This window comes from Lipophrys pholis (assembly GCF_963383615.2).
Source record: "Lipophrys pholis genome assembly, chromosome: 13".
Lineage (NCBI taxonomy): Eukaryota > Metazoa > Chordata > Actinopteri > Blenniiformes > Blenniidae > Lipophrys > Lipophrys pholis.
Genome location: NC_137632.1, coordinates 24,792,039 through 24,814,833, shown reverse-complemented (window position 1 = coordinate 24,814,833; position 22,795 = coordinate 24,792,039). Strand labels below are relative to the sequence as shown.

Genomic DNA, 22,795 nt, shown 5'->3' with positions numbered 1-22,795 from the left:
TGTGCGTTTCAACTCTATATTTATGAAACTTTAAAAACCTTTTTCAAGGTTAAACATGTTTTGCGGCTCCAGGTTAATTTATTTTGGAGGAAAATTGACAAAAAAACATTTCTTTTGGTCACGAAGGCTCCAGACTCCTGGGTGAGGCAGAAGAAAGTTGTACGTTCTCGACCCGGCGGGAAAAACAAATCTCCCCGCATCTCTGCTTAATCGATGCAGCTCACTGGAAAAGAACACGTGGGTCATCTTTGCAAGAAGAGAAGGTTTATTATAAAGTTTTCTGCTGGGTAGAAAGTTTTCAGCAGCGTACAGGTAAACTAAGATTAAAACACTCCGATGTTTAAATGCACTAAAGTAACACTAATCCGAAGAAGAAAATAGACAGATGAGATAATTTACGTGTAAAAATGAGATCAAATGGAGTTTAGATGTTTAAGTACACACACTAACGTCCCGTATGAAAGGTAAACCACGCGCTGATTTGGCCGCGAGACGTCATCCTAGGGATTTCTCTTTAACTCTTTCTTACAGCATAGGAAGAAAAAAAAAAACGAGGCTTCGGAAGTGACACGCGACACCATCTTTTCTTTAACCGATGAGAAAGTGGCGGAAGATGAGATTATGCAGGCTTGTAATAATCTACCGCGAGACGAACGACGATTTTACCGATTCTTTTACCTTGATGTGACGCTCTTGAAGTGGAAAATGTGTACTTAGTGGGAGAATTTAAGGGAAAAACAGAAGTGCCTACTCCCAGCTTTCTTTCTGTGAACCATGTCGAGGTGTGTGTGTGTGTGCGTTTGTGTGTGTGTGTGTGTGTGTAGGGGGGGGCAGGAAAACCAGAAACACATTCAGCTTGAACCATAATCCTGTCATTAGGCTTCACCTGTAAAGAGATCTCGTCACACACTGTATGTTCTGTGTTGTCTTAATTTAATGGAAGTGTATGTTGATTTGAGCAAGAGCACACCGGGCGAGCCCCGAGCCGATCGTTTCCAGGACGATGTTGTAAAAAAAGAAAAATAACCTGGTTTGAAACGAACGTCTGGTGTCCTCAGGACTCGTTTTGTTCTGCTTTGTTTTTTCGGATTCACAGAGAAATACACTGAAGTAAGTCGGCTTCTGTTCCTTTTCCCTGGATGATACCGACTCCGTATGAACAACAAACTGCATTCTACTTCGTCAGTCCTCGGTGATCAGTCAGCAACATGTAAAGTGCTCAATAAAGCTGTGAACGGCACGCTGAACTTTTATTTCACCACCGGTAGAAAAGTTCAACAAAACCAGAAGAAGAAAAAAATCTGACCCAGGAATCTGCTTCTCATTATATATATATATATATATATATATATATAAATAGTCTGAGGTCCAGTTTTCTTTCCTTTTGTACTAAATTGAAAAGAAAATCTAAAATACTGTCAGAATTTCCTGGTAAAAAACCTCAGGGAGACAGAAAACACAGGAATTAAGAGCGATTTCAAAAAGTTGAAGACAAATTTTATTACATTATTCTTGCAACACGAGACAATGTCATCGTACAACCTGCGCATGATTGTCCAGGAGACGTCGGATTCAGCGCCTTCTTAAAGGCTGAATTGTTTTGAGAAAGCTCCACGTGCTTCCGGCACCGTAGACTCTGATGGTTCCAAAAAGTGGCACAGGGGTTCCAAAAGTGCCGCCACAGGACATCCTTGAAACTCAAGACTGCAAAATTACACGTAATTCTTTTTGAGACAAAAACCAGAATAAAACATAGAAAAAGCAGCTTTATTTTTCATGATTCTAAGACCGACATGCTTTCCTGAGGTGACGAAGTCCGATCGCACAAAAACACCAAGACCTTTTTAAAAGAAAAAAACAAAGAACGTTTAGCTGTACACTGCTGTCATGAATCCATTTATTTTTTTAAAAAATTCTGTAGTTTCATTATTTCTTTAATCATTGCTGGGATTGAAAAATTACACAAATACATTTGTTGAATATATTTTTTGCATTAATGTTTTGACGGAGTCGCACCCTGCATTTCAAAATAACTCGATCATCTTACAGATGAATAAATGAGTCATTTGGACCTTAAAATGATGGGAAATGTGGACCAGAGTCCTTCGCTGCCTCTTAGGAACCTAAAACATTGATGAGCAGGTGTTTCAATCTTTGGTGGCCTGTGCAGTGGTGGCCTGTGCGGTGGTCGGGGTCAGATACAGTCTGAGGTCTCCTCTTCCTCGGCTGCAGCGTAGATCACCTGGTTCCTGCGTTTGATTCTGGGCGTGGTGGTCTGGCTGCCAGAGTCTCCCGACGCACCGCTGCTCCGCTTCAGGATGCGAGCGGCCGCCTCGTCGTCTACCTCCGCCTCGTCTACCTCCGCCTCGTCTAGCTCCGCCTCGTCAAGCTCCGCCTCGTCCCGAGCGGAGGCGGCGGCGGGGGTGGAGTGAGAGGGGGGCGGCAGGTTCATGAGGGGCAGACGCGGGGAAGAGACGTCCGATTTGGGCTCGGGGAGAAGCATGCGGGGGGTCATGTGGATTTGTGAGGGTGCGTCTCCTTTCGCTCGTGCGTCCTCCTCTTCCTCCTCCCACTCGTCCTCGATGGTGATCTCATCGGGGTTGAAGGAGCTGGACTGTGCCGACGTGTCGGTGGGATACTCGCTCAGCTCGTCTCCGCTTCCACCCTCCTCTTCCTCCTTTTCCTCCTGCTCCGCCGCCCACCCGGCCCGGCCGTGCTCGCCGGCCTTGCCGTAGATGTCGGTGAGGCCCAGCTTGGCGCAGAGCTCGGTGGTCTGGGCGTTGGTGCTGCAGCTCGGGGCCGTGTGGGGGAGGGGCTTGTCGGGGTCGAAGGCCGACACCGTCTTCGTGAAGTTTTCCGGGATGGCCAGTTCGCCGCTCAGGTCCTCCACCACCTCCATCATGGCAGCCTCCGAAGCGCTGAAGTCCCACCTGAGGAGAGAGCGAGGCGAGCACACGCTGTTGTGGGATTACAGTTACTTCTTCAAAGAGTATTTAGATAGTTACTGTAACTGATGTGAAAATAACTCGTTTTACACCATACCTGGAGGGACAACCACAGACGCACGGAGAGAACATGTAAACTTCACACAGAAAAAGTCCCCCGTAACAGCATGTCCCTGTCCCTCCCATTGTTAATGTTCAGAGCGGCGTGTCCTCTGCTGCGCGTGTTTTTTCATTACAAAAACCATCAACAGCACCTACTAGTGGCCCAACATAAAACGATGCGTTTTCACTTCACACGGAGCCCAAGACGTTCCGTCTGTACCTCTCATGCAGGCCGTTGTTCTCGGGGGGGTTCCAGGGGTGGGGGGTGGTCCTCTGCAGACTGTTGGTGGCCTTCAGGATGGCCAACCACTCCGGGTCGTACTCCAGACCCTCGTATGAGTCGGATCTCTCCGGAATATCGACGATCTGGAACACAACACGGACAACTGTTAACGCGGTCCTCTCCACCCAGGCTGTTTTGTGCGAGTGTGTTTCTCACCTGCAGGAATTCCCGACGGGGCAGACATTTATCCAGAGACAGGAACTTGGTTGCACGTGGTGCTGCGTTTCCTTTAGGCTAAAGAAGAAAATGTCAGAGGTTTTTAAAGTGCAGTGAGAACGATGACATTTCAGATGAATATTGTGCTGCTTGCTGCCGACTAGTATCCCTCCATACTTCATCTACTGAGGGCGCTTTTCCACTAGTTCCTACTCATCCTTACTCCACTTGAATATACTCGCACATTGATGCTTATCTACTACGTGTTAGTCCCTACTATCAGGTACTTCCGCGGTACCTACTCGACTGAGGTTCCAAGCGAGCTGAGGCCAGTAGAATATTATTCATAAATATATACTATTTAATTTGTTATTTGAGCTGATATCCAATGCATGTTCACTCTGCATCATATTGGGGGTGAGTACTTGACGTGCATGACGGCGAAAAGCTCTGACTCCACCAATGCCACGGAGGAACTATATTTGAATGGAAAATGACAGAGGCTGAGTCGAGTTGGTACTTGTGGAAAACGGCCGTAAACAAGTTCACATAGGTCTGCCATTGTGTGTATGAATGTGTTGGAGAGAGAGAGAGGATGATGATGATGTCAGTAAAAACAGTAGTGATGATGCCCAGAAAAGAAAAGCAGCAGTACAAAACTCCAATCTACATCTGGGTTTGAAGCTCCACCCCTGCAGACGGCGTGCCGCTCTCACCGGATGCTGCATGACGGCGGCGAACTTGACGTGGAGGTGAGCGGAGAACCAGTAGCCTGGCTGCAGGTGAGCCAGCAGCTCCTCGGCCGCCGGGCTTCCCAGAGTGTTGGTCTCCACTTCGTGCCGCAGGAACTTCTTCTTCTGCAGCAGCTCCTCCGTGCTCCCGTAGTGGTAGATCCCCCGGGGCCAGTCGTGACTCATGAAGATGTCCACGGGCATCTGGAGCTGTGTGGACGCAGTCGGAATGAAATCGCGTGGCGAAAATCCAAAATCATCGGGAGGGGAAAAGATAAATCTGCATTTACCTGTTTGAGTTTGAAAACCTCGACATTTCTGATGTGGTAAACGCTTCGGAGTGTTTCGGGATTGTACGGAGGGAATTCGTGGTGACCTTCAAGAGAGCGAACACAAAGCAAGAGTGTGTTTCATCGAGTTACAGTTCTACCTTGGGAGCCCTACAAAAAGTACTGTTGTCAGAGTCCGTCAGGCGGAGCTAAAGGGCCACATATGGTCGACTCTAGACGGTGCATTCATATAGTGCATATAACAGTTGTCTTTGATATGTGGAAACAAAACAAAGCTCCACAAAAGACTCCCAGAGCCCAGGATGGGAACCTGAAGTGGAACAGATAAAGGAGGTAAGTAAAAAAAACTAAACTTACCCTTCCTGTAGTCGTGTGATTTGTAAATTCCAGATAATCCACCGATTCGAATCCCTTTGTAGCGGATGACTCCTGCGTAACCTGTGGACAGACGGAGAGATGTTCCTGATATGCAGATCTTTTAGTCAACACGTGCTTTATCCGCTCGTGCTTACCCAGATAATAAATGTTGGGGGCCACCCAGCCTCCATAAGGCAGCTCCTGCAGGTGATTGGAGGCCTCGTGGTTTCCTCCTATGAAAATGGTCAAAATGGGAGCCTTCTTCTCTCCGGAATAATATCTGAGAGCAAATCAAAACCGTCAAACCATCCCGTCTTCTAAAGTTCCCGAACAACGAAATACAGACTGAAACTGACTTGTAAAAGGTCTGCATCGTCCTGTACTTGGCTGGTACTGCCATGCACTTCATGTCGCCCTCGTTTCGCACGGCCTGAAAGTCTCCGCAGCAGAGCAGCAGGTCCACCTTCACCCCTTCCTTCTTCTCCAGGAACTCGATGGTCTCGTAGATCTTGTCCAGCTCGCCATGGCAGCAGCCTTCCACTGCGATCTTCATGCTGCGGAAACACACATATTGACAGAACCAACAGAGCACAAATGCTAAGATTACTCAGGGATCCATTTATCTTGTTACAAATACAATAATTTATATTTTTGTGACCATAATCAGGACATAAGGAAACAGTCAAGAGGGCATTCTCAAACAGGTCGGGAATATGTGGCTGCAGCCAGGGTTTTTCATGTGACGTGCACATTTTTAATCCAGGGTATATGACAGTAAGAGTAGTGTATAGTACAGTTTTGAACAGGCAAAGTCCAAAATATCCCTCCCACTTATGAACAGTTCCATAGCTTAAGTCTCATGATAAGCAGTAAAGACATTACAATAAGAGGGTTCTTTCAGGGTTTCACACAGGTTCAACACAAGTAGCGTAAAATAAGTTAAAACGACTTTATTTAGTTTCTATAAACAGACTTTATATGGTTTCTACCGCTAGCCACCGTTAGCTTGTATGCTAACACAGCTCACTTTAACGCTTAAAATGACACAGATGAGGTTTTTTCTCACACCAAAGAGTACTCACATAACTCCGTTTATAACAGCAGAGCGTGCTGCCCACTTAAGAATCCACAAAGTTACTAAATTGTTCTAAAAACCATAATTTAATCAGCAAGTTTGGGCTGAACAGAACAGTATGAATTTTCCCACCACGCGAGTTGTAGGACTGCGCATGCGCAATGGCATTTGTAACAGCGGTAGCAGATTCGAAGATTAAAAAATAGGATTGTAATCTTTCTCTTAATGCATTAATTGTTGTTAAACATGTTGCAAAACTTCTTTCAAACACTTTTGGAATTTAATTAATTAATTTTGCTGGAGTGATTGTGTCGAATCTGCTGGAAGGTGCTGACAGCCTACGTCACAGTTATAAACAACGTTTACTTGCCGGGCAGATCTACAGTGTGTTTTTAGTCTCTGCTGATCGCTGCTCAGCCCGGAAAGTAACACACCCCGTCTGTCTTCACACCCACCCCGGTGGGGGGCCGCGTGTTTCGGCTGCAGTTACTTCTTTAAACGCCGCTCACAGCTGCTCTGGGGGGCGGAGTGACCGGAGGGTGCTGCGCCGATCGGGGCGCTCGATCGGTGGAAGAGAGATGGAGTGCTTGTTGGAGGCCCCTCTCCGCATCAGCGTGCTCTCGGTAAGTGTCTCCCCGTATAATTTCCTGCAGCGGCGGCGGGCTGCATGTCACGGACTCCGGCGTGGAGTGACGAATTCAGATTGATCTACTGGTGTGAGCAGCCTGACTCTTGTTAGCCTGCTAAGCTAACACTTTAGCTCGTGTGGCGGTGTTTCAGATTGACTGGTTTCCCTGTTAACTGGTTACCGACTTCCTTTAGCGGCCGTCGTTTCTGAGAGGATCAGCAGGCTTTGTAATAAGACTCTCAAAAGGTATAACACTTCAAGACTTTATTGTAATTGGCGTTCGCCAGGGCGTCTACGGATTTCTGTTGGGGTTTTTAAAATGTTCTGTGACTCGCGGCAACAAGCGGCGGTAAAGGAAGTTGGTCACCAGTGAACAGGGAAACCAGTCCATTCGAAACAGCGGTCTGCCCGACGTAACAGGCGAGAGAATGATATGTTTCGTTTCAGCTCCCGAGCGGGCGGGGACAGTCCTAAAACACTGAAACGACATGTTCGATGCGTCCCCGCTCGTGCCGTCGGTGTGTTAAGATGATTAAATCAAACAAAGCCGCTGTCAGTGACACTCGGAATGAGTTAGCAGCTAAATGCTGTCATCACTTTTGTAAATACTAAACACGTTTAAATGATTAATTCTACTTGGTGGGAATGAATGATCTTATTCGTTGATTCCTACAATCTGGTTTCATTCAGTTCTTGCAATAGCGGCTTGCTAAATGTAATGGCAAACTTAACATTAATGATATAGCTGCAATAGCGTTAGCGAAGCAGCTAAAGCTGGTAAAGCTACCTTAGTTACTTCTCTACATTTCTCCCTCTATTTATTTTAACAGAGGCAACTCATCTCTTAAACCTACTGAAAGTCTAATGCTTTTTAAGGATTTAGAGTTTTATTTGTAGCAGATGAACAGTGAACATTTAGTCAAGTCTAGTTTGTGACAGTGAAACGCCCACAGGTAAGAAACACACAGATTCGATTTTATTCTGTCGTTTCCCAGTTCCCAATCTAACTAGGACAGACACACAGAAGGAAAGTACAAACTCTTCTGAGAGTGTGTCCTAGTTAAGACAGGCAGAAGCACAGTTACAAAGAAGTTCATTGATTTCTCAAAAGCAAACAATTAAAAATTGATTGGAAACAAGTACATTCCTTGTAGGCAAATTCATTTCTATAGCATCATTCAGACTCAAAGCAATTCAGTGCTTTACAAAGAAATACACTAAGGCAAGGCTAGCAAGAAAGGCATAAATAAGGATTATTAAGGTAATACAATAAGTAAGTAAAGTTTAATGGAAAGCCTGATTTAATGTTTTAAGGCCTGAATTAAAAGAAGTGTTTGTCAGTAGGAAGTTTGTTCCATAGGTGATGAGCGTAGAAAGCTGCTTTACTGTTTCTCTTCCGAGTAATCCTCTTCCTGAGGACCTCAGAGGTCTGGATGTTTCACATTCTACCAGTAAGTAACTGTATTTAAGCCCGAGACCACGCGAAGCTTCATTATATAGAAAAGAAGTCAGATTTTGAAGTCGATCCTTTGACCGATGTGTGCCTAGTCGTCCAAATCGTTCAATGAAATCAGCTCCACCATAAATAATACTGAAACATAAAGCAGGAGTAAGATCCTTGAAAGATGTGTGAGGAAAATTAAGCAAGAACAATATCCTTGAAATATAAAAAAAACTTTACAAGTTCAAGAATATCAATGAATGAGCCCACATGTGGTAAAAGCTGGCGGCTCAGCCCGAGCAGCAGCAGCAGCACAAACCTTGTGGTCAGTGATGGAGAAAAGGTGGTAAAATCACTGGTTCATCAGACTTGAACGTGAAAGTGATCGGAACAAGTCCTCCATCTATCTCCCATACCGCTTAATCCTGTGCAGGATCGCGGAGTACTGGAGTTGATCCCAGATAACCATGGTGGAGAGCAGGATGCACCCAGGACAGATCACCAGTCCACCACAGGACAAATAGTCCCCGGCCTATTTGAACCTTCTGGCTGTGAGACGAGAGCGCTAACCACTGCTCCACCGTGCGGCGTAACGACTCCTATCTTACTCTTACTCCTTGCAATTTGCAAGCAAATTTAGAAGCTCAGTTTTAATTCCAGCTCTCTTTCAAGTTGCTGTGTCTGATTCTTAAAAAGAGAGAAGAATCAAATACAGTTAAAAGATATTTGTAGTTTCTTACTTACCTTTTTTTTTTTTTTTTTTTTTTTAAATGACTGAATAGTGTTGCTGCTGAGATGGATAATCCTTTATTTGTCCCACAGTGGGGGAATTTGCATCATCACAGCAGCCAGTGGACAGCAAATTAATAGAGGAGCCAAAGAAAAGAATATGAACAACTAGAAAATTCCAAAGTAAAGTTTTTGTGTAGTATTTGGAAATATGTTGCTCTGACTTTTGTTAATGATTCAGCGAACTCTTTCCAAACTTTCTGCACTCTTTGATGTGCCTTTTCGTGTCCATGCATCCAGCGGTGCAGGACTAGTTACTCGCAGAAAAGGCGGCAAAAAACAAATATTAGTAACCAAATGAACCGACCACCTCGGATAGTAGTCTTTGTGCCTTTTCCACTTAGGCAGGCACGAGAATAAATACATATTTAAAACAATGAAATAACAGTAAAAATGTATAATATCCTTGATCTATTTCATGAATACTGTATCGGTCTAAGTAGAGGACAGATTGGCTCGCTCACTGTGTGAATCAACAACAACAACACATGAGTCTAGAGCTTTCAGCACTCATTGCTTTGCTAAAGTTCTGCTGTGATCGGCCACTGAGAGTTGCAGGACGCTGCATTGCCATCAGAAGCCGGCAGCGTCAGTCAGACGTTCGCCCTTTCCGGAGTCGTGCAGAAACTTCTGGTTTGAGCCGCACAGACGTATAAACAATGTGCGGCGGCGTCATACGCACCTCCTGACAAGGGAGGCTGCTGCATGTGTGAGTCGAGCAGCATCAGAGAGAAATCTGTGATTTCAATCAGCATTTAGAGGATTTTAATTTTTTATTTTTTCCTTTTTCCTGAAATGTGCACCAACAATCCACCTTGATAAAACAATATAAATTCTCCAATTTTGCATGCAGAAAGACTGGAAATTCCATTTCTAGAAGTCATTAAAAATGTATGCCATTGAATTGTTTCAGCAATGTTGTTGTTGTTGTTGTTTGTCCTCACGCAGGAAGTCACCGCCACCAGCCGCCATTATGTCGACAGACTGTTCGACCCCGACCCACAGAAAGTGCTGCAGGGAGTCATGTAAGTCCCCCGCTGCTTCGTATGCGTCGTCTTACTGAGAGGAGGCGTCGCTCAGACGCTCACGGCGGATGGTTGGTGTCCCGTCAAGGGATTTATTGTGTCTCCAATAGTTTACTCGCCTGCTGATTGAAGTTTGTGTGACTTTATTCAGTCAGTGAGCTTCACCTTTTAATACTTCACCTGTAGCCCCATTGACACGATCTGCAAAATTGCAATTGCAAGACAAAGTCCAACCCACAAAACTGCATCAAAGCGTCATTCAGACATTTCTGAGCACCTTGGGTTTATTATGTCAGTGGAAGAAGACCCCCCACTCCTCCGTCCAGTCAGCTTTACATCGCTTAGGACGGTCTCTCACATGTTGTTGATTAAAATATACAGTGTGGTATAATGCTTAGTGATGACCTGACCTCTATGCTTACAGGCCGTTTCAAAACAAACCTGGCATATCTCACTTTCTCTGTCCGTCCGCCCGCCCGCCCGACCTGGACTCTATTTAATCGTTATTTTTAACTTGTAGCTCTGGTTACGCTCGCACCTGACTGACTGCTACGGCTCTACTTTTCCACTGCCTTCACTCAGCGGGTATTCGATGTCGTCTGCAGCCTCGCAGGGAGAAACGGGGCCGAGCTTTAAGGGCCGAACATTAGACCAACGTGTGATAATGCAACCATGTGGTTCGTGATCAATCCTGAGCTGGTGATGTTTTAATGTCTTTGTTTCTTGAGATTTCGTCTTACAAATATCATTACTCTCGCTCTTTCAGTGAATTATCTTATTTTAAAGAACTTAACTGTGAGAATAAATCCGAATTATTGTACTTTTTTGTTCATATAAATATTTGATGTGTTGTGCAGCCCGACTGTGGGAACAGGAGTGTAGCACATATAAATGATCAGAGTTTGTGTTGCACAACAAAATGTTATCCCATCGACAGGATTTAAACTTTCAGAATTTTAATCTGGAAGGACGCAGGCTGGCGCCTCCGTCTCATCAGATCATTTAGCAAAGTGGTTCTTTCCTCGGTACCCCCCTCAGATTACCGCCGAGGCAAACGCATGTTTATGAACTTTCTGAAAACGACTTCCAAGGTTAACTTCTTGAAAATGCTCCAACTCTGACATCCTGTTCATGGCCAGAAACGCAACTTTTTGAAAACGCCGCTACTCCTAGAAAATGTTTATTCGGTTATTTTGTTGACGTGTGCGAATGTAGTTTTGATAGTTTGTGGTTTCTCTGCTCCTCCTCTCGACCCCGAGGCTGGATTTAATCTGGTTAAATGGATGGTCTAGTGGTGCACGTAGGAGATGTGACAAAGGACGCTGAGGAAGGACATGCAGGAGATAAAATTTGAAACGGCGAGGATTAGAGGTTGCCGCAGTTCATCCTTCTTATTCTCACGGGGAAAATCCAGAAAGAGGAACAAATCACTGAAGCCAAAGCAAATGATGCAAAGCTGAAGAGATTAGCGCGAGGTAGGCCGAGCGCTGAGCTGCAGATTCTGCAGAGAGCCTCAGGACGTGGCGGTCCGGCTCCGCGGTTTGAGAAACACTGACCCAGCTCAGACGACCCTCCTGAACCTCTGAGCTCCGTGACGACCGTGAGCAGGGTGACGCCCGTGTGCAACTCCAACCTGCCGTGAAAGACGCTGGCTGTGAACTCTCAACCTGGCATCACGGTGGTGGATTTGACACCGCCGCCTCACGCCGCTCTCTCCTCCCTGTGCGACTCCGCAGTGACATGAAGAACGCCGTCATCGGCAACAACAAGCAGAAGGCCAACCTGATCGTCCTCGGCGCCGTGCCCAGGTATGTCTCGTCGCTCGCGCCGCTTCCAGAATCGTCTGACGTCAGAACGGAGTCGGCAACCCGACGCTCGTTTTTCACCGAATCACTTTCGACCTCTGCTGCGTCTTGATCGCACATACACGACACAGAATGGAGGAAGAGTCAGGAAATCCTTTTCTTTTTACAAACATTTAGTGATTAAAGAAGTTTCACATCATTATTCATAATATTTTGACTTTATTATTGTATGTTTGTTTTTTTTTTACCTTTATTTGCACAAACTCAGACTTGTGCAGCATTATGACCGTGCAGGAGAAGAAAGGATCATATTTGAATTTACTTCCCGTCAATAGACAGAAATGAAAATTTTAAAAAAAAAGGACAAACTTCATTCATGGTCTTGAAGCTTATTGTGCTGTAATTTATTTTGGAATTTGACTTTAAACTGGATTTTTACTCTTAACTCAGTCTTGATCTTTTCAACGTTTTTACAGAGATTTTGTCAAAATTATTGATGGAAGGAAAGAAAATTCTGTCAAAATTTCAATTCTGCTCTTGATATTCTAGTTTGGCTGTATTCTTTTTTTTTTTGGGGGGGTGTAAAGAAAAAAAAAAAGCCTCTCGATGTGTTAATTAACCCGTCGTCTAAGACGACAGGAAGAGAGAGTTTTAGTAATCACTAGTAGAATTTCTGTCAATAATATATTTAGGAAAACAGATGAATGTTTCGCTGCGGCCGCTGGTGAGCAGCAGCAGTGAACCGGCTCTAATCCGACCCGTGTCTCCTCCAGGTTGCTCTACCTGCTCCAGCAGAGCTCGTCCAGCCTGGAGCTGAGGACGGAGTGCGCCGTGGTGCTGGGCAGCCTCGCCATGGGCACGGAGAACAACATCAAGTCTCTGGTGGACTGCCACATCATCCCTGCTCTGCTGCAAGGTGCGTGGCCTCGTGAAGGCAAACGCAGCCGGGGACGGCGTATTTGGCCACACACACACACACACACACACACTCACACTCACACTCAGCTTTGTGTTGGCAGGTCTTTTGTCTCCGGACCTGATCTTCATTGAAGCCTGTCTCCGCTGCCTCAGGACGGTCTTCATCAGCCCCGTCACCCCGGTGCAGCTGCTCTACACTGTACGCTCAAATGTATATTGTTGCTCCTAAAGTTTCGTATGTTTTTCTCAAAATTTGTTAAATTTTTTAAAGAATGTTTATCATCTTATTTCCCTCAACAACATTTCTAGTAATATTTTATTTTAATCAGTTAATATAGTTTTTCCTTTTTAAATTCATCGTAAATTTATTTGTGTCCTAAATTTCAATTTTATTAAAAATTATTATTTTTTTTTTTTTTTGGGGGGGAGATATTTTCCACCTTTGTCTATTCATTTGCGGTCTTAAAGATAATTTTATTCATTTATCTCTCTCTGTGAAAATGATATATATATTTTTTTTTCTGAAAAGAAGTGGTCCCAGTAGAGAGTCCTGTGGCACACCTTTTCTTTTGGATCACAAGATCTGATTTATTTCTGTGCTACTATTCTACTCTAAATCCTCAGTGAAGCGCTTTGAATTGCATTAATTCAAAAGTTGGATTCAAAGTGCTGCTCTGGATCCGTCTCTACACGTTCAGTAATGTCTGCGTGTCTGTTTTCGTTTCAGGACCCCACTGTGATCCCCCATCTAATGTCGCTCCTGAGCAGCTCGCAGAGAACGCAGGAGTACACCACACAGATCTTCTCCCACTGTTGTAAGGTATTTGTTGGTACACACAGATGCGCCGCAGTCCTTCGCACACTCGGCCTTGGGTCCACCGTTAACGTGACGCCCTGTCGCCTCTGCAGACACCGGAGCACCAGACGGTTCTTTTCAACCACGGCGCCATCCAGAACATCGCCCCGCTGCTCATTTCACCCTCTTATAAGGTGAGACGCATCGGCACGCTTGTCAGCCGGTTCGCCAGCTGATCGTTCTGACGTGGTTTCGTCTGCAGGTCCGGATGCAGGCGTTAAAGTGTTTCTCCGTCCTGGCCTACGAGAACACTCAGGTCTCCACGACACTGGTGAATGGTGAGGAAGTCTGTCCCTCCTCTCGCCTCCTCCCCTTTTTATCTGCCCGACCTCACCTTCCTCTCTTCCTCCTCAGTGCTGGTGGACGGTGAGCTGCTCTCTCAGGTATTTGTGAAAATGATGCAAAGGGATCAACCCATTGAAATGCAGCTAACGGCAGCCAAATGGTGAGTGTGAAAACTAGTGGGATTACACATTGCTGTGCTTGGACCAGGGAATATGTTTTACTCAGACTCTACAGCATTTCAGTGATGTCATCATTTAAAAAAAAAAAAAAAATCCATGAAGTGCATCATGTTTCTGTGGACTACATGACAGGAAGTTGAGAGATGCTATTACCTGATATTAGTCTGTCAGTAGGATGCTTGAAATAAATCCCAAAGGAACATGAGAAAACGGGGGGGGGGGGGGGGGGGGGGGGGGGGCAGTGAGCTGTCCCTACAGAATCCCACCGCCTCAGAAACTCTGGAATTATGAGATTGATTTCCAAAATATCGTTTAATATTCAGATTAGGATCACGGCGCGGGCTGGAATCAATCGCAGCGTTTACATGGTCACTTATTTTTTATTTTTTTACATGAACACTGAATAAAAGAACGAGACTATTGAGCCAGTTCATATGTGACACTATTAATTGCAGTGGATTAATCCCATAATGCTTTGCACTGTGACTGTGGCATGCACACAGAATCCCACAACCGACTTTAACCTGAAGCGCGACAGGATCCAAACTGGAATGAACCAGAGTTGTTATGCTTGTGGTGCTTCTTTTTTCATTAATTTTGAAACTGATATTAAAGATTCCTTCTCTCGGTCAAGTCTTCTTCAAAACACAAACGTGTGTGTGTGTGTGTGTGTGTGTGCGCGTGACGTTAGGTGAACAGACGTCACACACGCGTACAAATTTCCGACGGTAGGAAATAACTCGATGAAGCGTTCACACAGACCATGATCGGATCAAAACTACAGACGACGCCACCTCCTCCGATCTGATCAGAATTTCAATGGGATTGTGCAAATATGATCAGATTGAAGTGTTTATATGGTGCAAATTTACTCTGGTTAATTTTGGTCCATGTAAGCGGGACAATGTGATCACTGAATTGTAAAGTGAGCATGTGAAGGAAAAAGCTGAAGGAAACTCACTGATTTGGACTTTTTCTTTGATTTTCTTTCTGCCCCCGTCTCAGTTTAACTTACATGTGTCGAGCGGGCGCCATCAAGACGGACGACGGCTCCATAGTACTAAAGGTCAGGCTCCGTCGGCACGCCGCCGCCCATGTGTTCGCGGTGTCGGCCTCATCTTTAGTTTCTTTTTTGTTTTGTTCCCCCCCCCCCCCCCCCCCCCTTGCAGACTCTGCCGTGCCTCGTGCGGATGTGCAGTAAAGAGCACCTGCTGGAGGAGAGGGTGGAGGGCGCCGAGACGCTGGCCTACCTGATGGAGCCCGACGTGGAGCTGCAGAGGATCGCCAGCACCACCGACCACCTGGTGGCCATGCTGGCCGACTACTTCAAGTACCCCAGCTCTGTTTCTGCCATCACGGACATCAAGAGGGTGGGTCGGGGGGGCCTGAGTGCTCAGAGGGGTGTATATAGAAATATTCTTAAATTCAGTCGTCATCCTCCTTTTTGATTTCCTCAAAACCCTTCCAGATTCCCTCATAGCGCCCCCCTCTTCCATTTCAGACCCGTTTAAAACAGTTTCACCTGAAAACACAAAACCTTCGATGCGTTTCGGGGGTCAGTTTATTTTTGACGCTCCGACTCCGTGGGGACAGAGGACAACCAAACGTTTCTGAAACGTTGTGATGGCGCATGCTCGCCACGGCCGGAGTAAATGGTTGTTGTGCACATGCTCAGTAGCTGGACAATCGGAATAATGTTTCCTCCGTGGCGTCATGTCTCCCACTCCATATTCTCCTGGGACTTGGTAGTTTTATTTTGACAGTCACCGTAGTAACAATCCAACTTGGTCGTCTGTCCACCAGAATGTCCGTGTAGGAACATTTAACGTTTAGAGCCGAATGTTCGCTGCTACATGTGTGTGGTTTTATTATTAAAAAAAACAAAAAACAACAGCACCCACTAGTGGCTCAACGTGCTTACGACATCGTTATCAGCGTTTCTGCCTTTTCAGTGTAAATGGACATCGTTTTAGAAACGCGAAACTGTTCCGAAACTAAATACACAACGTTTCAAGTTTTTACAAACGGGGCCTGACAGTGAAGCCAAACCAGGAGGTTCATCACCATCAAATTGTTTTGTAGGTTCTCCTTTAATAGTTTTCCCCAAATCTGCTTTCTGAGGACAATTTTTTTTCTGATCTAATACACCTGGTTCTGCCTGTAAATAAGGTTCCTGCCTTAACCAACCTGATGGGAACTTGAGAGGGAGAAGCAGAATTAATTCGCCTGTGGCGATCGCCAAAAAGATGTTTTGAAATGTTCCACAGTGTATTTTATTTTTATTTTTGAAGATCTCATTCGTTTTGTGCTTTTCTCCACCTTCTCCTCCTCTGCAGCTCGATCACGACCTGAAACACGCACACGAGCTTCGGCAAGCTGCTTTCAAACTTTACGCCTCGCTGGGCTCCAACGACGAAGACATCCGCAAGAAGGTCTGCCGCTCCTCTCGTCCTTTTCCTCTTTGATCCGCCGCACGTTTTTCATAGGCCGGCCCACCCACACCTTCTCTCCCCGTTCCTCCAGATCACGGAGACGGAGAACATGATGGACAGGATCGTCAGCGGCCTGTCGGAGTCCAGCATTAAGGTCCGCTTGGCGGCCGTCAGGTACGAAGCCAAATAGGATCTTTGTCCCAGTTTACCTCGACACCCTGATGAAGACAGGAAATCAAACTAGAACATTTCAGATGAAATGTACATTTTCTGTTTTTCACCAAATCCTCATCCACTTTGACTGGCCAGGTTTTCACAGTTTATTGTGGAAGAGGTTTACAGACTCACTAACAAATGTCATAACAGACTATTGCCAAATGACTTTTTGTTGCCCATTCTCCCGTTTTCACCCAAAATGCCATCTGTGTTGACTGGCAAATGTGGTTTTTGCAGTTTTTTTTGCGATTTTTGCCTTTTGTGTTTGTGAAAATCTGACGGAAGAGAATTATTAAAAGGGTAAAAATCTTGAGTGAGCGGGACGGATAAAATAAAGGCATAATAACCTTGAAAATTTAACTTGAACTAAAAGCAGTTTTACACCACTGATCCAAACCAGTCGCATCAGTGGTTGGACAGTTCTGCTTCACACTGGCGTCGAACAGCTCGTGCTTCATTTCGTGAGGCGTTCAGGGACAGTTGGGAACAACAGTGTCAATCTGGGGCATTGTTTTTGAAGAGACATTTATAAATGTTCACTACAAGTGTTTTTGAAAAGCAGCCAAGTTAGAGAAGGAAAACAACATTAGCAGCTTAATTTAGAGGAGAAAAACAAAAAAAACCTAAATAATGTTTAATAAAAAAAAAAAGATCATTATAAAGGCCTTTCAGATGGAACATCTTTTTGAATCTGAAAAGTGCGTTGATGGAGATGATGGAGTTGATGGAGCCCGAGATCCTCTTCTAAAAGTGTCAGTGTTCCTTTTCAGGAAAAGCTGGACGTTTCATGAAAACCAGCTGATTATTGGTCAACAAAGGAGTCAAATTCATTTGTTTCCACACATTTTGATCTTGATGGACCCAAATCAGTAAAAAAAACCAACAGCTGTTGCACACATTTCCTGTTGTTTTAGTCTGATAAGAGACAAATTCAACTTTTATTTCAATATGCTATTTTTAATTATGCCCGAGTCACTTTAACTTAAACAGTGTTTGAGCTGCTTCATGTTTATAGGTCAGAAGTCTAGTAATATTTTTGGTGGTGTGTGTGTGTGTGTGTGTGTGTGTGTGTGTGTGTGTGTGTGTGTGTGTGTGTGTGTGTGTGTGTGTGTGTGTGTGTGTGTGTGTGTGTGTGTGTGTGTGTGTGTGTGTGTGTGTGTGTGTGTGTGTGTGTGTGTGTGTGTGTGTGTGTGTGTGTGTGTGTGTGTGTGTGTGTGTGTGTGTGTGTGTGTGTGTGTGTGTGTGTGTGTGTGTGTGTGTGTGTGTGTGTGTGTGTGTGTGTCCGTCCTCCAGGTGTCTTCACAGTCTCTCGCGGTCGGTGCAGCAGCTCAGAACGAGCTTCCACGATCACGCGGTGTGGAAGCCCCTCATGAAGGTCAGAGGTCGTTTCCCCGGCTGCAAACAGGCAGCGTGCGTCTTCAGAACCGTCTGCTGACGCTTCAGATCAGTCTTGTGCAACGTGCAGGAAGACCCAAGTGTTTTTTTTTTATTTTTTCTCTGTGGTTTTCTTGCCATGTGCAGCTGCTGCAGAACGCTCCAGACGAAGTCCTGGTCATGGCCTCCTCCACACTATGCAATCTGCTGCTGGAGTTCTCGCCCAGCAAGGAGGTACGAGCACGATCGCAGCGTGAGCCTCACTTCCCACTCTCTCGGCTTCGTTTTCAGCTCCGTCGGCGGCTTCGAGCGTCTCGCCACCTGTTCAGTGAAGCGCTTAGCAGTTGCAGAGACGGATGTTTCTGAAGTAAAACCAGGATTCTGCTCCCATGTGGCGGCTGAACGTGTTGTGTTGTTGTGCAGCCCATCCTGGAGTCGGGGGTGATTGAACTACTATGCAGTCTGACCCAGAGCGACAGTCCTGCACTGAGGGTCAACGGGATCTGGGCCCTGATGGTGAGCAAGAGCAGTTTGTTTTCTTCTTCTTTTTTTTTTTATTATTTTATTTTGGTAGCATAATCAATAAAACACGGGTTGCAAAAGACAAAAAAAAATAAAGAATACAAAGTAGATACTGCAAAGGAGGAGGTAGAAGTTCACTGAACTTATGGACACTTATAGACCACATTTAAACAGTCTGAAGCACAGAGTGCAGGATTGTTCATTCGGTGGCGGGGCGGCGTTTACACAACGATTTCATCATCGCTGTCGTCGTGTCGAGGGTCTGTTTACGCAACAATGGCGCTCGGAGCCACTGGAAGCACGACGTTTCGAGAACGCTCCATACGAATGTCTGCGTACTCCCGTTGTTAATAGTGTATTGTTGTCTGCCGCAAAGACACTGCCCACTAGTGGCAGAACATGTAAACTACATAATTTTTTTCTAAACGTCGGGAAGAGCATAGGAGCTCGTAGTGTTGCCTGGTCAGAAGCGTGGGTGTTTAATTCAATCGAAGCAAAGAATCCCAGCAAGTTCAGATCCGCCTGATTTGAGCGCGTCGACTCATCTGAAGCAACATTTCATCAGTTTTAACTTCGGAATAATTTTTTTATTTCTTGGTAAAGAACTGTGACGTGCCCTGTGTTTGAATGGTGCTCTATAAATACATTTGCCTTGCCTTGCCTAGTGGCATCAGCCAATTAGGCAGATTTAGCCATTTTAGGGTTTTTAGCCGTATTTTTTAGCAATCTTGGCTGTTTTGCCTTCGTTGTAGCTTTTTTTTCACTTTTCTAGCCGTTTATCTTTTTCTGTTTTTCCTTGTGGTTTTAAGCTGTTTTAGCTATTTGAGCAGTTTTGACTTTTCATTTCAAATGTAACTTTAGCTGTTCTAGCCTTTAAAAAAAATCTAAAATTTTCAGGAGATAAAAGTCCTTTTTGAAACCGAGTCTGTCTGTATACATAAGAACTTGGAAAAAGATAAAAAAAAAAAGCCAAATGTCTCTACAGACCACTGGATTGAAGTGTGTGTGTGTGTGTTCAGAACATGGCGTTCCAGGCGGATCAGAAGGTGAAGGTGGAGATCGTTCGGTGTTTGGGAACAGAACAGTTGTTCCGCCTGCTGTCAGACCCCGACACCAACGTACTGATGAAGACGCTCGGATTGCTGCGCAACCTGCTGTCAACACGCCCCGTGAGTCTCTCACACACACACACACACACACACACACACACTGCAGCCACGCATCCTTACGCTAAAATCTTTCACGTGTTTAAACTCTCTCCCTCTCATTCTATTGCTACGTGTTAATTTCCTGTGAATAAATCAGCCGCAGGTATAAAGTTGAGACACTGCGTTTTACTCGCTGCGTCCCGGTGTTGGAATAGAAAGACGTTATTGATCCCAACCTTGAAATCAAATCGGTCTCATTCTGTGAGCGCCACTTCCTCTGACGCTGCGCCGCTTCCTTCAGCACATCGACCAGATCATGAGTTCTCACGGGAAGCAGATCATGCAGGCGGTGACGCTCATCCTGGAGGCGGAGCACAGCGTCGAGGTCAAAGAGCAGGTGGGGAAACTTTGCGACGGCGCCACGGAGCAGTTCTGTAGAAGGAAGATTCAAATCGCTTCTTCTCTTCCTCCAGACTCTGTGCATCCTGGCCAACATCGCCGACGGCAACACGGCCAAGGAGCTGATCATGACCAACGACGACATGCTCCAGAAGGTCAAGTACTACATGGTAACCTGCCCAAAACACAAATGGAGCCAAACGACCTTCACTCGCTGCTCGTATTTTGCTATTTTTCCCTCTAATTGCTCGCCGGTTCTCCTCCGTCAGGGACATTCGAATGTGAAGCTGCAGCTCGCCGCCACCTTCTGCATCTCCAACCTGATCTGGAACGAGGAAGACGGTAAGAGACGCCAGCACACCAGAGGATTTTACAAATATTTGATTTTATTTATACACGCCTCTTGAGTAAAATGCAGTACATTGCCCCCCCCCCCAAAAAAAAGCCAATAAATAAGTTGATTTTGTGCTTTAATTTTGCCTCTAACATGTATTAAAAGCTAAGAAATCTTAGTTTCCCTACAAACTCATGTTGAAAAAAGCTTCAGGATGCATTGATGTGTTCTCTGCTCCTCAAACAATGCCACTACTTCGTTTGATGAATTGAAATACGTTTATTTGAGGTATTTTTGAACTTGCAAACTGGCTCTGTTGTTTAGTGCTTTAATGAATCCTCACTCTCGTTAAAAAAACTCTTCATTACTGTCTAAAGCAATACGTGAACGTATGAGATTAATGGCGGTATCTCTGATAGTTAAACTACATAAACTACAAATAGACAGGAGATGTGACGTGGCTATAAATACTGAATCCTCCACCCGCTTCACCCCGGAGGACCTGAATTTGTCTCCATTGTCTCCTCGGTCTCCAGGTTCTCAGGAGCGTCAGGACAAGCTGAGGGAGTTGGGCTTCGTGGACGTTCTGCACAAACTGACGCAGGCGTCGGACCCCAACCTCAGCGACAGGTGGGACTCGACTCCGAGGCTCCGGCCGCGCCACAGCGTGTCGAGTGAAAGCAGCCGTTTTTTTTTACGTTTCAGAAAAGTTTAGCGTTTTCACTGCAACATTTTGAAAACGATGTCGGGGAAAATGGCTGAAACCATGTCGTTTTCATGTCGGGCCACTAGCGGGCGCTGTTGTTTGTTTTTGTAGTGAGAGCGCACACGCATGCAGCAGGGAACAATAAACATTAACAATGGGAGAACACGGACGTGTGTGTGTTTTCAAAAAGTTGCATTTCCCCTGTTTTTGTGGCGACGGCGCGTTTCCGAAAAGTTGCGTTTCCAGAGTCAAAAAGTTTCCTTTTCCCCCCCGTTTCCACGGTAATGGAGCATTTCCAAAAAGTTGCATTTCACCGGATTCGTAGGAGTGTTTTCAAAAAGTTGCCTTATCCTCGGTTTCCACGGTAACGGAGTGTTTTCAGTCGCTCCGATCACCTTTGTGTAAAAACTTTTTGCGTTTTTACTTGAAAATGTTGTTTTTGAGTTTTCCGTCTCGTGAGCGTCGGCTGTGTCTCTTGTGTCTCAGGGCGAAGACGGCCATGCAGCAGTACCTGGCGTGACGACAGCTGGCGGCCATTTTGGACTGACGATCGTCGCCTCCTGGTTTGGTTTGATCTTGAAGCTCGTTTTGTTGCACAGAGGCACCTTTTTGTTTAGGTTTTTTATTTTTTTTTTTTGCGTGACTGTTTCTCCGCTCACCTCCCGGAGCCGTCGCACGCGATGCCTCAGACTCTGGCGAAACGGTTCGGAGGCGTCCGGAGGGGTCGGAGGCGTCCGGAGGGTCGGTGGCGCCGCGCCCTCTGGTCTGATCGAACCTCCTGGATGAAGTGAATTCTCACATTCTGGGTTTTGGATTTTGTTGGAGTGAAGCAGTTTTGGTGCTTTTACTTTTTCTTCTTCTTTTTTTTTTTTTTTTTTTGGACTCCTAAAGCGGAGACGAGTCTGTTGGACAGCAAAGCTTGCCAGGTTTATTTTTTTAAAATAATATTATTAATAATAATGTTTCCCGAAAGGCATCGAAAGCAAAAGGACACATTTGGAAAAGAAACCCCACAAACTGCCTATTTTGAAGAATTTGGGTGTTTTGGTTTGTTGTTTTTTTTTTTTTTTGTGGATACTTACCTCGTAAATATATAAATATATAAATATCTATATATGAATATAAACAAATATATATTTTTGGATGTTTATTTCGCCCTCCTCTCTCACCACGTTTGTTTTTTCATTCCGTCACTGAACTCCCCGCGCAGCAGACGGATTCAGATTCAGATTAAATCGGCTCTCGAACCGGTTTGGGATTAGGTTTGTGGTTTTGAAACGGGATCGAGGAGGAGAAAGGAGCTGCAGCCGGTCCCGTCTCTCCTTATGATCCCAATGGGAACCGTCGTAACTTTGGTCGCTCGCTCGCGTCGTCCCGCCGCCGCCGCCGCCACCGCCGTCTTTCACGAAGGATCAACGAGACGTGAGGAAGAGTGGAGGACGAGGAGCCGAGCTTCATCCCACTGTTGAATATCTAGTATGTTGCTCCCTGACATTTCAAACCTTCATGGAGGTTCTGAGAACAAATGTGACCGTTGAAATATATTCAGACCTGAAGAAGGATTTCCTCTTTGTCGCGTCTTCTTTTCCAGTCCGATTTAGTTTCTGATTTGAACCGAGACTTGAGCTGCAGCCCTGCGACCCTGCAGCCCTGCAGCTCTGCAGCTCAGCAGACGCTCTCAAAATGGGTTTTGATTGAAGTCTCCTTCCACATATTCCAGCTTCTTGACGGTTTTAGATTAAAAGGTTTAAAAACAAATGGTTTTTGTCATTGATTTTCTGGAATCGCTGGTTTGGGAC

The 22,795-nt window shown here is 45.4% G+C and overlaps 2 protein-coding genes across 5 annotated transcripts; one reads left to right on the top strand and one right to left on the bottom strand.

Moving 5' to 3' along the window:
- Positions 1-1,478: 1,478 nt before the first annotated feature.
- On the bottom strand, positions 1,479-6,775 carry dbr1 (debranching RNA lariats 1). Of its 2 annotated transcripts, none has more exons than XM_080478260.1 (9): positions 6,310-6,775; positions 5,221-5,418; positions 5,020-5,144; positions 4,865-4,945; positions 4,508-4,593; positions 4,203-4,427; positions 3,487-3,564; positions 3,268-3,413; positions 1,479-2,930 (listed from the first exon to the last, which is right to left on the bottom strand). In XM_080478260.1, exons 2-9 carry the CDS (start codon positions 5,415-5,417, stop codon positions 2,195-2,197), a joined length of 1,674 nt encoding a protein of 557 aa, XP_080334386.1. In that variant the 5' UTR covers position 5,418; positions 6,310-6,775; the 3' UTR covers positions 1,479-2,194. The 2 variants fall into 2 exon arrangements, with proteins under 2 accessions (XP_080334386.1, XP_080334385.1); XM_080478259.1 differs by lacking the exon at positions 6,310-6,775 and adding an exon at positions 5,947-6,095.
- On the top strand, positions 6,429-21,602 carry armc8 (armadillo repeat containing 8). Of its 3 annotated transcripts, none has more exons than XM_080478257.1 (22): positions 6,429-6,562; positions 9,746-9,822; positions 11,559-11,630; positions 12,401-12,543; positions 12,647-12,744; positions 13,273-13,365; positions 13,455-13,535; positions 13,604-13,679; positions 13,756-13,846; positions 14,871-14,931; positions 15,035-15,235; positions 16,202-16,297; positions 16,389-16,471; positions 17,807-17,888; positions 18,035-18,121; positions 18,311-18,403; positions 19,429-19,578; positions 19,859-19,954; positions 20,031-20,126; positions 20,226-20,298; positions 20,827-20,920; positions 21,483-21,602. In XM_080478257.1, the coding sequence occupies exons 1-22, from the start codon at positions 6,518-6,520 to the stop codon at positions 21,514-21,516; spliced, it is 2,022 nt and encodes a 673-aa protein (XP_080334383.1). In that variant the 5' UTR covers positions 6,429-6,517; the 3' UTR covers positions 21,517-21,602. The 3 variants fall into 3 exon arrangements, with proteins under 3 accessions (XP_080334383.1, XP_080334384.1, XP_080334382.1); XM_080478258.1 differs by having other exon boundaries at positions 12,647-12,756; positions 19,871-19,954; XM_080478256.1 differs by having other exon boundaries at positions 12,647-12,756.
- Positions 21,603-22,795: the final 1,193 nt, after the last annotated feature.

Coding starts and splice junctions, on each gene's coding strand:
- armc8 (XM_080478256.1), top strand. CDS start 6,518: ATGGAGTGCTTGTTGGAGGCCCCTCTCCGCATCAGCGTGCTCTCG. Junction 18,122..18,310: donor AGTTCTCGCCCAGCAAGGAG/GTACGAGCACGA, acceptor GTTGTTGTGCAG/CCCATCCTGGAGTCGGGGGT. Junction 20,921..21,482: donor GACCCCAACCTCAGCGACAG/GTGGGACTCGAC, acceptor CTTGTGTCTCAG/GGCGAAGACGGCCATGCAGC.
- dbr1 (XM_080478260.1), bottom strand. CDS start 5,417: ATGAAGATCGCAGTGGAAGGCTGCTGCCATGGCGAGCTGGACAAGATC. Junction 5,145..5,220: donor ACGATGCAGACCTTTTACAA/GTCAGTTTCAGT, acceptor ATTTGCTCTCAG/ATATTATTCCGGAGAGAAGA. Junction 4,946..5,019: donor CCCCAACATTTATTATCTGG/GTAAGCACGAGC, acceptor GTCTGTCCACAG/GTTACGCAGGAGTCATCCGC.